Source organism: Tamandua tetradactyla, chromosome 17 (assembly GCF_023851605.1).
Source record: "Tamandua tetradactyla isolate mTamTet1 chromosome 17, mTamTet1.pri, whole genome shotgun sequence".
In the NCBI taxonomy this organism is placed as follows: Eukaryota; Metazoa; Chordata; class Mammalia; order Pilosa; family Myrmecophagidae; genus Tamandua; species Tamandua tetradactyla.
The window spans coordinates 59,923,043-59,936,477 of record NC_135343.1 but is presented as its reverse complement, the minus strand read 5'-3'; the positions used below and the strand labels follow the sequence as shown (position 1 = coordinate 59,936,477).

At 39.7% G+C, this 13,435-nt stretch overlaps 1 protein-coding gene across 4 annotated transcripts in view; it reads right to left on the bottom strand.

Annotated features, from left to right (window-relative positions):
* Window positions 1-13,435, bottom strand: part of USP39 (ubiquitin specific peptidase 39) — a 58,813-nt gene that overhangs the window by 39,214 nt on the left and 6,164 nt on the right. For all 4 annotated transcript variants that reach the window (XM_077134823.1, XM_077134821.1, XM_077134822.1 and 1 more), the window contains exons 5-9: window positions 13,141-13,293; window positions 6,809-7,034; window positions 4,349-4,426; window positions 3,123-3,190; window positions 2,437-2,625 (exon numbers count right to left, since the gene is read on the bottom strand). In XM_077134823.1, coding sequence (XP_076990938.1) covers window positions 2,437-2,625; window positions 3,123-3,190; window positions 4,349-4,426; window positions 6,809-7,034; window positions 13,141-13,293 — 714 coding nt within the window. The remainder of the gene's footprint in view (window positions 1-2,436; window positions 2,626-3,122; window positions 3,191-4,348; window positions 4,427-6,808; window positions 7,035-13,140; window positions 13,294-13,435) is intronic.

Genomic DNA, 13,435 nt, shown 5'->3' with positions numbered 1-13,435 from the left:
TTACCATCCTAGTCTTGACTATCTTTTCTCTATACTATCCAGAGGCTGAAAGCTTAACAGGGAAGTGTGGGAATTTAAAAAGGCGGCAATATTTCCTAATTTAACTTATATGGACAGTTTAATTGAACACCAAAGATACATGGAAGCTTGTATAGGGCGTGAGGTTAGCATGATGCCCTGATAAATCCTGGAGTGATTGGAACAGTGAATAAAGAAGCATTTGCAAAGACACTTGGGAGACTGGGGAGCAAGGGGGAAATTTACCTTTCCCATTTGGAGAATTCCTGATATTCTCACAGGCAGTGGGGACGACCAAAACAATAGGCCGAGCCCTCAATCTTGGGGTTTGTTCACATGAAACAACCCCACAAAGGATAGTCTAAGCCTACTTAAAATTAGGCCTAAGAGGCACCCCAGAGAACCTCTTCTGCTGTTCAGATGTGGCCTCTCTCTCTCAGCCAACACGACAAGCAAACTCACTGCACTTCCCCTCTCTATATGGGACATGACTCCCAGGGGTGTGGACCTTTCTGGAAATGTGGGACAGAAATCCTAGAATGAGCTGGAACTCAGCATCAAGGGATTGAGAGAACCTTCTCGACCAAAATGGGGAAGAGTGAAATGAGACAAAATAAAGTGTCCATGGCTGAGAGATTCCAGAGTTGAGAGGCCATCTTGGAGGTTATTCTTATGCATTATATAGATATCACCTTTTTAGTTAAGGTGTAATGGAGAGGCTGGAGGGAACTGCCTGAAAATGTAGAGCTATGTTCCAGTAGCCATGTTTCTTGAAGATGATTGTATAATGATATAGTTTTCGCAATGTGATTGTGTGACTGTGAAAACCTTGTGTCGGATGCTCCTTCTATCTACCTTATTGACAGACAGACGAGTAAAACGTATGGATTAAAAATAAATAAATAGTAGGGGGAACAAATGTTAAAATAAATTTAATAGATTGAAATGCTCATGATCAATGAAAGGGAGGGGTAAGGAGTATGGCATGTATGAATTTTTTTGTTTTCTTTTTATTTCTTTTTCTGAATTGATGCAAATGTTCCAAGAAATTATCATGATGATAAATATACACCTATGTGATGATATTGAGTTATTGATTATATATCAAGAATGAAATCATCATGTGGTAAGCATGTTTGTGTTTGTCTGTTATATTTAATAAATAAATAATAAAGAACGAAAAAAAAAAAAATTAGGCCTAAGAGTCCCCCCAGAGAACTTCTTTTGTTGCTCAAATATAACCTTGCTCTCTCAGCCAACATGGCAAGCAAACTCACTGCCTTCCCCCTCCTCTACGTGGGTCATGATTCCAAAGGGTGTAAACTTCCCTGGCTAGATGGGACAGAAATCCTACAATGAGCTAGGAATCAGCATCAAGGGACTAATAAAATCTTCTCAACCGAAAGGGGGAAGAGAGAAATGAAACAAAATGAAGTGTCAGTGGCTGAGAGATTCCAACAGAGTCAAGAAGTTATACTGGAGTTTATTCTTACACATTATATAGATATTTCCTTTTTAGTTAATGGTGTATTAGAGTGGCTAGAGGGAACTGCCTGGAAGTGTAGAGCTGTGTTCCAGTAGCCATGTTTCTTGAAGATGATTGTATAATGATATAGCTTTCAAAATGTGACTGTGTGATTGTGAAAACCTTGTCTGATGCTCCTTTTACCTACAGTATGGACAGATGAGTAAAAAATGGTAAAATAAATAACAAGGGAAACATGTTAAAATAAATTGAGTAGATTGAAATACTAGTGGTCAATGAAAAGCAGTGGTAAGGGGTATGGCATACATGAGTTTTTTCTTTCTTTTACGGGAGAGATGCAACTGTTTAAAAAAACGATGATGGTGATAAATACACAACTATGTGATGATATTGTGAGCCATTGATTGCAACCATGTCAAGATTGTGTGTCGAGAATGTTTGTGTTTGGTATAATTTTTTTTCTTTTTCTGTTTTAGTTTTATTTTTCTTTTGTCTTTTTATTTCTTTTTCTGAATTGATGCAAAGGTTCTAAGAAATGATCGTGATGATGAATATGCAACCATGTGATGATATTGTGAATTACTGATTATATATGTAGAACGGAATGAGCATATGTTAAGAATGTTTGTGTTTCTTTCTTGTAATTTTTTTTAAAAATTAATTTAAAAAATTATTGTAAAAAAAGAATGTATTTGTTTGTTGTTTAAAATAAAAATATTTAAAAAAAAAGGGGGGGGGCAACACTGTAATCCAAGCTAAAAGCTAGGTGGCAACCTACTAGAAAGACCAAGGAGTCTAGGAGACTCGATAAAGACAATACACTTTAGAATAAATGCATTACATACACATGGTGATTCTCATATACAAAAAGGAAATGAAAATGTCCAGAGAGGGAGAGGGAGGAGCAGGAGGGCGGGCAGAGAGTGGGCTACCTTCTCCATGATGCCGTTGAACTTGGCCAGGATGTTGAAGAGGGGAACCTGGGGGATAATGAGCTGCTCCTTTTCGTCCTTGTAGAGAGGGGCTGTCGGGAGGTCCAGGGTCAGGTACATGAAGGTGGACTCCACCATCGTCTCCTGGTACTCGTCATTATGGAGCAGCTGCTCCTTTTCTTCTGCTGGCTAGAAACACGTGAGAAGAAAAAGGAAGAAAACAGTTTGAGCAGTCTTGAGACCAACACAGGTGGAAAGAAATAATGCTTTCGTTAATTAACATTTACTTCATTTTATACTAAGTGAATGAAAAGAGAGGCCCAAGAGCCGCCAGGCCTGAGCAGTTTCACATGCAGAAGCACCATACCCAGATTAACCCAGACATGAGTCCACCCTCAGAGAAGCTTCTATATACCAGACCACCAAGTAAGCTTTAGCTGAGCATTCTGAAGAACACAGGGGCACCACCCAGTGGCCAGACCATGTACGCCAGCAACTACATCCAACATGGACCTCCCAGAGTATACTGGCCCTATGGGAACCTGAGGGAACGGTCCCTCAATGGGTGTTCTGGAGAACCTCTTCATGGGGCAGGGGTCTTGTCAGTTCTCTAAGCATCTCTCAGATCCCACTAAACCCACTAGGGCAGTGTAAGTCAGTCCATCACCCAGGTTCAACTCACTCACCAGGTCAGGGTGCGGAAGTTTTTTAGTGAAGATCCTCATGGACCCCTGGAAAACATCAGTCACAATAGCTGTACAAACAAATCAAAATGCAAATTTGGGATGATTAGACAGCATTTCCAAAATATATTTCCAACTAGAACATTTCTGAAATAAATTAACACCTTCCAGGATAACACCCAAAGCTCTCACTGAGCACAGAAATTTCCCTTTGTAGCGCTGTAACCCCACAGCACCTTTATAATTGTGGGAGCAAACCATTTTCTTATGTCTGTCTCATGTATGAGACGCTCTCTGACCTGCAGTAGACAGCCTGGCCCTTAAAAGGAAAAGTAAGTGCTTGAAATGATTTACAGAGCCTGGAGATGAGTGAGTAACAAAAATCAAAAGCAGAACAGGACACAGCCAAAGAACTTCTTTTATCATATGCTGCATGCAAAGAGAGACAATGTCCAGCCTGCACTGCACACAAAAGAAGAGGAGAAAAGAGAACAAAAGCAATGTGACAGAAACCACAAGAATGTTCTAGAATCCCTAAAGGACACAAGTCCAAGAACTCAGAGGGTGCAGTGGGTAAGCACAGGCTAAAGACACCTGGTAGAGGTGGCAGGGCATCTAGTGGAAAGAACTCCAGACGACATGGCTACATCAGATACCATCACTGCCATCACCCTCTGAATACTGAAACCAGCAGACCCCCAAAAGACAAGAAAGCTGCACTAGGTCTCCATAACGACTCACCCCACTCTACAGTCTGTAAGTCAAAAGTTATTACCAGCATTCACGAAAAACATCTCACTACCACAAGCCAGTATGGACTGCTGAGGACAGACAGAGACTCAACATCTGAGACTCTGCATGGAGGCCAGTACTGTTCCAGGCTAGGAACTAGCCTTCAAGCCAAGCAAACCATGAGTCCTCCTGATGTTAAATCTTGTTTCAGCAGGAGACCAGGAGTTTGCAGCCTGTTGCCCCGCGCCCCCCCAACTTGGAATGTGTCAGGATTTCTAGGACACGATTATATCAATTTCTGCTCACAAAACAACCACAGGCATAAAACCACATTCTAACAAAGACAAATGGAGGGCCTACTTGGAACAAAGTATATACAAGAGATACTATCCTACAGAAAATATAAACGGTTAAGAACAAAAAAATGAGAAGCTAAGAAATTGTTTTAAAAGGGGCATACAAAAAAAGAGCTCTTTTCTACATGTAATATATCTTACTCTTCTTTTTCTTCTTTGTGCCACCCAGAGCTGAGTGCAGAGCATTCAAAAACCAGGACAGAAAGTCGACTCCATCCCCTGGAAAACAAGGAAGGATGGGACATGTTAAAGCTGGAAGCTGCACTTTGGCTGGCAAATCACCACAATCCTGGTGTTACACTTTCCTTTCTGGCCACACACCCCCATACCGTGGGCACCCCCTCTACATGGCCATTAAATGCTGGTCCTCATTCAGGTCAAGCTCTTAGGTATTCATTTCTCACTCTCTCCCTAGGCGATCAGATCCATGTCAGACCTGGATCTCTAACCCAGGGATTAGGAAGGAACAAGTGAGTATGGCCTGTAAGTACCCACTTCTCCAGAGTAAGCTCAGACTTCCACCCTCCCTCTTCTAGTGCATGAAGACTCCTGTCTTGCATGAGAGTGCCCTTTCCTAGCTCCGGACTGAAAAGGTATCTAGAGAGAAATATGAAGGCTCTGGGAGGGAGCACATGGGCAATTCTCCAGATTCCTGAGAACAGGGTCTAATGCCCCCTTGGGGATAATGGCTACTTCCAAACCAAGTACCATTTGTCTCTATTAACTTCCTCTCTGCCCACACAAGTAAAATCTCAAAGACTGTAATATGCCACCCTCAACTTCATTTTTCTAATTTCAAAGGCCTCAGAGATAACTCCATAGAGTGACTTTCCTTTTATTTCCCGTATATAGAATATCTTTATATAACAACAAACTATCACAGCAAGAACCTCTTCAATATATCTACATGCGAAGCCAATGATACCCTTCTGGGTGCCCAAGAGACTGGAAATTATGTTTGTGATAACTGCTGGGAAGGTAGCTATAATGGGAGAAACTGAAGTTTATTCGGAAGGGATCCTGATTTTTCTGCAGTTCTACAACCAGGTTTGCTTTGAGGAGTTTCGCAAGTTTATCAGAAGCTAAGAGGCCCCCAATGTTCCACTTTCAGGCCAGGAGTCACTGTGGAGCAATGAATGCTGGCACTGACCCATTCACGTTGATAAACAATCACTCTCAAACAAGAACTTTATACCTTAATTTGATTAAGCCTTAACTAAAAAGCTTGTGATCTCAACTCAAGAGTCAGTCTAGAAATAAAACAATCCTAAAAACAGAAGTTTCCCTAGTCGTCGTAATTGTTAGGAATTGGCACACCATCTGGCTGTCATCTGGTCAGAAGAGTGAGGCACTCAGAATAGGATTTGTTGGCCATGTTGCAAACAACCAAGCACAGTCAACAGCCACACTCCAAGAACTTAATAACTTCTGCTCACTTGATAACAAACAATGGGGCTCCTGAGCAAGAATACACTCCTGATCAATGCATACTGTTCATCCCAAAGGGCATTTTACTACCTGTTACTCAACACCCTAAGGACCCAAGGCTGCTCCTCACCAACCGAAATTCTCCTCTACTTCTCCTTGCCCTTAGGAACCTAAGAACCTTTAAGGCTAGGGAGCCATTATTGAACATCCCTTCTAACTCACTCCTCAACCACAGTAAAGTTTGTAAAACATAAATCTAATGCCATACCCTTGCAGAAATGCACCACAGTCATCAGGAAAAAATAAAACTCTTGGGAGTGGCATATAAACCTAACAATCTGGTCCCTCCCGGCTGCCTGCAGTCCTGCTCTCATCACTGTGCCCTGGAGCCCAGGGCTCCAGCTACTTGCAGTCTTCTGTCTGTCCCAGGCTGTCCCACACCCCATCATGCTTTTGTCTGCAGTGTCCTCTCTACCCAGAAGGCTCGCCCCATCCTCCAACATGCCTCCACCTCTACCTAAAATACAGAGGTCTCTTCCTCTACATTCTGAGTCACCTCATACATATTAAATTGGGGACCCGTGCCCCATGCTCCCTCCATCATAGCACTCAATACTCTGTAATCACCTTTTTATGAAACTGTCACCTCCACTAGACTGGGAGCTTGTGGAAGGAAAAAATCATGTTTCTCATTCCTTCAGCCCTGAAACCTAGTACCAGAAATGAATGTCAAAGAAACTGATATGGATACTATATGAAATCCAGGCATTAAGTGCCACAGAGTGTCTGCTTTACACTCATAGAAATAACTAGTTGAGTTTGGAGGGATGAAAATACTCAAAATAGTTCATCAGAACACCCTGAACTAACATACGACAAAATGAGAAGTGTAGGTAACAGGTACTTAATAAAAATGGTACCTTTCCCAGGTTCCTGGTTTTCCCCTGAGTTGTACAATTTGGTTTACCAAATAAGACAGACTTTCTATTCTGAATCACTTGGAAATCTAAGCAGAACAGACTGATGGATGAGGACGGAGGAACCCAATCACGCCATCATTTTGGATCCTCACTCTGGCTACTATCAAGGTTCACTGCAAAGTAGAAATAAATTGTTCATCAGAGTAGTTCTGTTGCCCTGAAGTCAGAAAAACATGAATGATTTGTTCCTTACCTTGTTTGGTGATCTGGAAAGTCTTCTTGCTGCAAAGAACAACAGCTTGAAGCATCTCATGGGGAGACACATGTGCCTTGAAATTTCGAGGGTTCCAGAGCTTTCTCATCAGCTCTCCAAAACGCTGAACCAATAAGAACATGATATCCCCTGGAGGACGCTTGATGTTCTTATAATTGTCTTCTTCCAGGAAGTAATTCCGGAGAGGGGGAACATTAGACAGAGCCTAGAAGTCAAACATTCCTGATTAATCTGATACCCCTTTGCAGGACCCTTGGAGTCAAGTCTCTTCAAATTAAAGCTCTTCCAGTAGAACCTCATGATGTGCTTGTGATGGCCTTAAAGAGTCAGAAGTAAATGCATCCCAGGAGAATACCAGAGTTGAAATTACAAGAATATCCTTTTTACTGAGTTTCATACAAAAAAACATCCAGTTCAGGATGGTTTGCTGCCATGGATATGGCGAGAGGTAGCAAAAAAAAAAAAAAAAAAACCAACAAAAAAACGGTATTCAAATCCATATCCACTATCACAAGAAAATAAAATTACAAACCAATATCCCTCATGAATATAGATGCAAAACTCCTCAACAAAATACCAGCAAATCAATTCAATAGCAAATTAAGAGTTATACACCAGGACCAAATGGGATTTATCCCAGGAATACAAGGGTGGTTCAACATAGGAAAATCAATCAAGTAATACACCACACTAACAGAATGAAGGAAAAAAACTACACAATCACCTCAATTGCTGTGTTCAACACTGTACTGGAGGTTCTAGCCAGAGCAGTTAATCAAGAAAAAGAAAAAAGGCATCCAAATTGGAAAGGAAGAGCAAAATTTTCCCTATATAGAGAAATGATTCTATATGGAGAAAATCCCACAGAATTTATAAGAAGGCTACTAGAACTAATAAATGAATTCAGCAAAGTGGTAAAAGTCAACACTCAAAAATTGTGGTGCTTCTATATACCAGCAAAGAATAATGAAGAAAAGAAATAAAGAAAACAATTTCATTTACAGCAGCAATTAAAAGCTTCAAATATCTAGGAAAAATGTAAGGATATAAAGGATTTAGTACATGGAAACTATAAAACACTGCTGAAAGAAATTAAGGAAGACCTAAATAAATGGAAAGTTATTCTATGTTCATGGATTGGAAGACTAAATATTGTAAAGATGTCAAAACTACCTAAAGCAATTTAAATATTCAATGCAATCACAATCAAGATTCCAACAGCCTTCTCTGAAGAAATGGAAAAGTCAATCATCAAATTAATATTAGAAGGGCAAGGGACCCTGAAGAAACAAAGCCCTCTTGAAAAAGAAGCACAAAGTTAGAAGACTCATACTTTCTGATTTCAAAATTTATTACAAAGCTACATAATCAAAACTTTGCAAATAGGGAGAAATTCAACTTCCCCAAGTTGAATTCTTGATATTCTCACAAGCAGTGTGGACAACCAAAGCTATAGGCTGAGCCCCCAGTCTTGGGGTTTGTTCACATGCAACTTAACCCCACAAAGGATAGGTCAAGTCTACTTAAAATTTAGGCCTAAGAATCAACCTCAAGAGAGCCTCTTTTGTTGCTCAGATGTGGCCTCTCTCTCCAGCCCACATGACGAGCAGTCTCACCACCCTCCCCTTCTCTGCGTGGGACATGACTCCCAGGGGTGTGGACCTTCCTGGCAACGTGGGACAAAGATCCTGGAATGAGCTGAGACTCAGCATCAAGGGACTGAGAAAAACCCTAGAATAAGCTGAGAATTAACATCAAGGGATTGAAAGAACCTTCATGACCAAAAGGGGGAAGAGTAAAATGAGACAAAGTGTCAATGGCTGAGAGATTCCAAACAGAGTCCAGAGGTTATCCTGGAGGTTATTCTTATGCATTAAGTAGATATCACCTTGTTGTTCAAAATGTAGTGGAGAGGCTGAAGGGAATTGCCTGAAAATGTAGAGCCGTGTTCCAGCAGCCATGTTTCTTGATGATGATTGAACAATGATATAGCTTTCACAATGAGACTCTGTGAATGTGAAAACCTTACGTCTGATGCTCCTTTTAGCTACTATATCAACAGAAGAGTAGAACATATGGAATAAAAATTAATAATAGGGGGAACAAATGTTAAAATAAATTCAGTTTGAAATGCTAGTGGTAAATGAAAGCGAGGGGTAAGGGGTATGGTACGTATAATTTTTTTTTCTCTATTATCACTTTATTTCTTCTTCTGTTGTCTTTTTATTTCTTTTTCTAAATAGATGCAAATGTACTAAGAAATGATGAATATGCGGCTATGTGAAGATATTAAGAATTACTGATTGTATATGCAGAATGGAATGATATCTTAATGTTCTGTTAATTTTTTTAATTAAAAAAAAACTTTGCAAATAAACAAAAAGCAGTGTGGTTATGGCACAATGGAATCAAATGGAGAATTCAGAAATGAAACCTCATATCCATGGTTAACTGGTTAACTGGTTTTTGACAAGGGTGTCAAGTACACTCAATGGGTAAAGAACAGTCTCTTCAACAAACAGTGCTAGGAAACTGGATATCCACATGCAAAAGAATGAAAGTAGGCCCCTACCTCACACCATAAGCAAAAATTAACTCTAAAAAATAAAATAATGTGCTGGTTTGAAAGAATGTATGTCCCCTAAAAAAGCCATGTTTTAATCTAAATCCCATTTCGTAAAGGCAGAATTCAATACAGTATGTTTAAATCTGTAATTGGATCATCTCCCTGGAGATGTAACCCAATCAAGAGTGGTTGTTAAACTGCTTTAGGGCAAATGTGTCTTCACCCATTTGGGTGGGTCTTGATTAGTTTCTGGAGTTCTAAAAAGAGGGAACATTTTGGAGATTCAGAGAAATCTCAGACAGAGCAGAGCAGAACGACATAGCCACGTGAAGCAGAGTCTACAAGCCAGCTACCTTTGGAGATGAAGAAGGAAAATGCCTGCCGGGGAGCTTCATGAAGCAGGAAACCAGGAGACAAGAAGCTAGCAGATGCCATTGTGCTCACCATATGCCCTTCCAGATGAGAGAGGAACCCTGGCCATGTTCACCATGCGCCTTTCTAGATGAGAGAGAAACTCTGAACTTCATCAGTCTTCTTGAATCAAGGTATCTTTCCCTAGATGCCTTTGACTGGACATTTCTATAGACTTGTTTTAATTGGGACATTTTCTCAGCCTTAGAACTGCAAACTAGCAACTTATTAAATTCCCCTTTTCAAAAGCCATTCTGTTTCTGGTACATTGCATTCCAACAGCTAGCAAACCAGAACAAGTAAAACAACTCTAAATGGACCAAAGACCTAAATATAAGAACTAAAACTATAAAATAAAACTCTTAGAAGATTAAAAAAAAACTCTTAGAAGAAAACACAGGGGACTATCTTGAGGCCCTTGTGTGTTAGGCAATGAATTCTTGGACTTTAAACAAAAGCATGAGCAACAAAAGAAAAAAAAATAGATAGAACTGGACTTATCAAAATTAAAACATCTGTGCATCAAAAAACTTGAGGAAAGTAAAAAGACAACCTATAAATTGGGAGAAAACAGTTGGAAACCTATAATATCTGATGTGGATTTAATATCCAGAATTTATAAAGAACTCCTATAACTCAACAACAAAAGACATCTCTCAACTCCACGCTAAATTAAATATGAAAATCATCTTAATAAAACTTGACTTTATTATTTACGGTGTTGAGAGGGTATTAATAAAGTCATAAGATTGTATATTAAAGGAATGTACTCTCGGAGGTGCAAGGGTAGTTCAGTGGTAGAATTCTTGCCTGCCATGCGGGAGACCTGGGTTCGATTCCCGGCCCATGCACTTCCGAAACAAATAAGCAAACAAACGAAAAACAAAACAGAACAAAAAATTTGACAAATGGTGCTGCAATAAGGGGATAGTCACATGGAAAAAAAATGAAATGTGACCCCTGCCATAAAGCATACAAAGGAAAAAAAAGGAGTGTACTCTCAAAAGAAAAAGAATGTACTCTACTATGATGGAAAATGGTCCAAAAGTTTAGGAGAACAAAAATAAATTTGACTTCACCAAGCAAAAAGATAAGAACCAGCCATGTTAGTTCAGGAAGGAATACATGCTCATTAGCCAGAGCTGCAAAACTGAGTGAGGGAACCACGTAACAGACCCTCAGTTGATGCACAGTAACTCCCCGGATCCTTCCTGATGGGCTCATGGAGCCTCACCAGCACTGTGCTTCCGAGGAACAAATTCCTTTGATAAAGCAAACCACTTAGAAAGGCAGACAGAAGCTCTGCATTAACCACCACTCAAGACAATAAATCCAAGCATCTCTGGGGAAGACAACTCAAGGTACAAAGGGCTGTGACCAGAGAGGTTAGGAACAAGGACTTCGTGATTAGAGAATAATTACTTTAAAAAAAAGTTACCCTCCAAAGGAGAAGAGCATGGATAAAAAGTTTATTCTAATTCTCAGCTATCCACATTGTGGGAAGAGGTTGTTCTCTAGCTACCATGCCCTAAAACAAGATCCACCTCCACAAAACAGTATAATACAAGTAGTAGATGTTATCAGAGAGAAATCATCCAGCCTCTAGAGGGAGTACAGGTCCACTTCAACCCTATTTTAGTGGCAACATCATCAGAGAGTTTACTCATCAATTTATGGGAACTAAAACTCATTACAAAGTCAAGACTAAATGTCCTTCCATGTTCAAATACTATCTGTCCATCCTGTAATTGTTTTCACAAAGCTGTAAGACTCCAAGAGGAACAGTCTGAAAAAGTTCCTTCCACTTAAAAATCTGACCTTTGCAAGGACTAGGCATGACTCCAAGGACAGACTAACAGATATGCCTACACAATCTTTTCCCACATTCTTGTGGCAAAAAGACCATAACCAAAGTCTAAAGGCCAAATGAGAACTGGGATAAAACATGTACAAGACATACAATAGAAAAAAGCTAATGTCTTCCTTATATATTTCATAAAATTTTATGAGATGAACCACAATAGAAAAATGAGCATATAAAGGCCAAAAACTCAAGGGAAAAAAATGCAAACAGCTAATACACTGAAAATTAATCAACCTTAAAAATGATGATCCAAAAAAATGTAAATTAAGGTGGAGGTACCTATCAAAAATTAAAAAAAAAAAAGCAATAACAACGCAAGATTAAAAAATACTCTTTTGTGTGGCTGGTGGATTTCTAAATTGCTACAACACCCAACAGCCTAGAATCTGGGCCCTAGATCCATTAATATAAGAATAAGTGATAAGTTAAATAAATGGTAACTATGGTAACTAGTGATTAAAATGGAATAATATTTAATCTGCAGATAAATATTTATTGATATAATAATACACTTTTATATTTAAAAAATAAATTTATATATATATACTATGTTACTTTATACTGTAAAAATATGCAGTTGTGTGTATTTTAAAAGTCCAGCCAAAAAACATAACAAAGCCGTGACACTGTCACAATCAGTACAAGTCTGCATATAGGAGGATATTCACTGCAGCACTGGAAATAGGAAAAAGAAATGTGAAGAAAGTTAAATTTTATCTCTTAAATGGAGAATGGCAAAATAAATCATGACACTGCCGCAGGACAGAACATTATGTCTGTCTGTACATGTGTTAGAAGAGTTCTGGAAGGCTATTCACTAAATGTTAATCAACCCAGGACAGAACACTGGAGAAGGAAAGGAACAAAGCTTTCACTTTTTCCTTTATGTACGTTTTGTTTGTTTATTTTCCCAAAAAGCCTGCATTTACATTTGAAAAGTTGAAAAAATGTTCAACTTTGTGAAGTGGAATTATCGCTAACTTTCTTACTCATGCTTACCAACATTCCCTAAGTTTGCTACAATGTGCACTGATGACTTGAATAACTTAACAACAACAACAATAAAAACTTTGAAAACAGGACAGCTTTGGCTTTCTGCCCTTCTCATTCTGGGATATAAGCACAGGGCCAGGAATGAGACAACTGACAGCCAGCACAATAAATATCTGCACCATTAAAATATATATACATATCTAGCATATCAAGAGATTCGTTTTGGTACTGCCAGACAAGACCCAGGTTCTAGCCCTCTCTCCCCAGGAAGCTGCAGAGGCTGGAAGCCTGGAGAAAGGCCTCCTCAGCTGGCAGCAACCCCGTAAGCAGACCCAGGCATGCTCTGCTTGTTGCAAATACTCAAGGAGAGCCCTTAGCAGGCCGTGGTCTCTGGAGACCAAGTAGCTGTACCCAGAAGGCAGCAGTTCCTTAGCCACCCTGCACACTGTCCCCAGGTGACTCTCTTCCCAATCCTACCTGAAGGACAGCATTGGCATAGTCATTGGCCTTTATGTTATTCAGTCCCACGATGCCTGGCAGGTAAGTGGTACCATCATATGCCCGGGACAACTTGGCTTGCTTATCCAAATTTGCAATTTGCTGCTTGGTGAAAGTAGGCTTCAATACATACTACAAACAAAAGAAAATTCTGAATTGTTGGAGGGCTTTACATAAACTGAGTTCACAATGTATGACTAGAACAGCAACTTCTGACAAAAACAATCTGGTCATGAATGTCTGAGCACACACCCAATATAGGTCTAAAGACCAG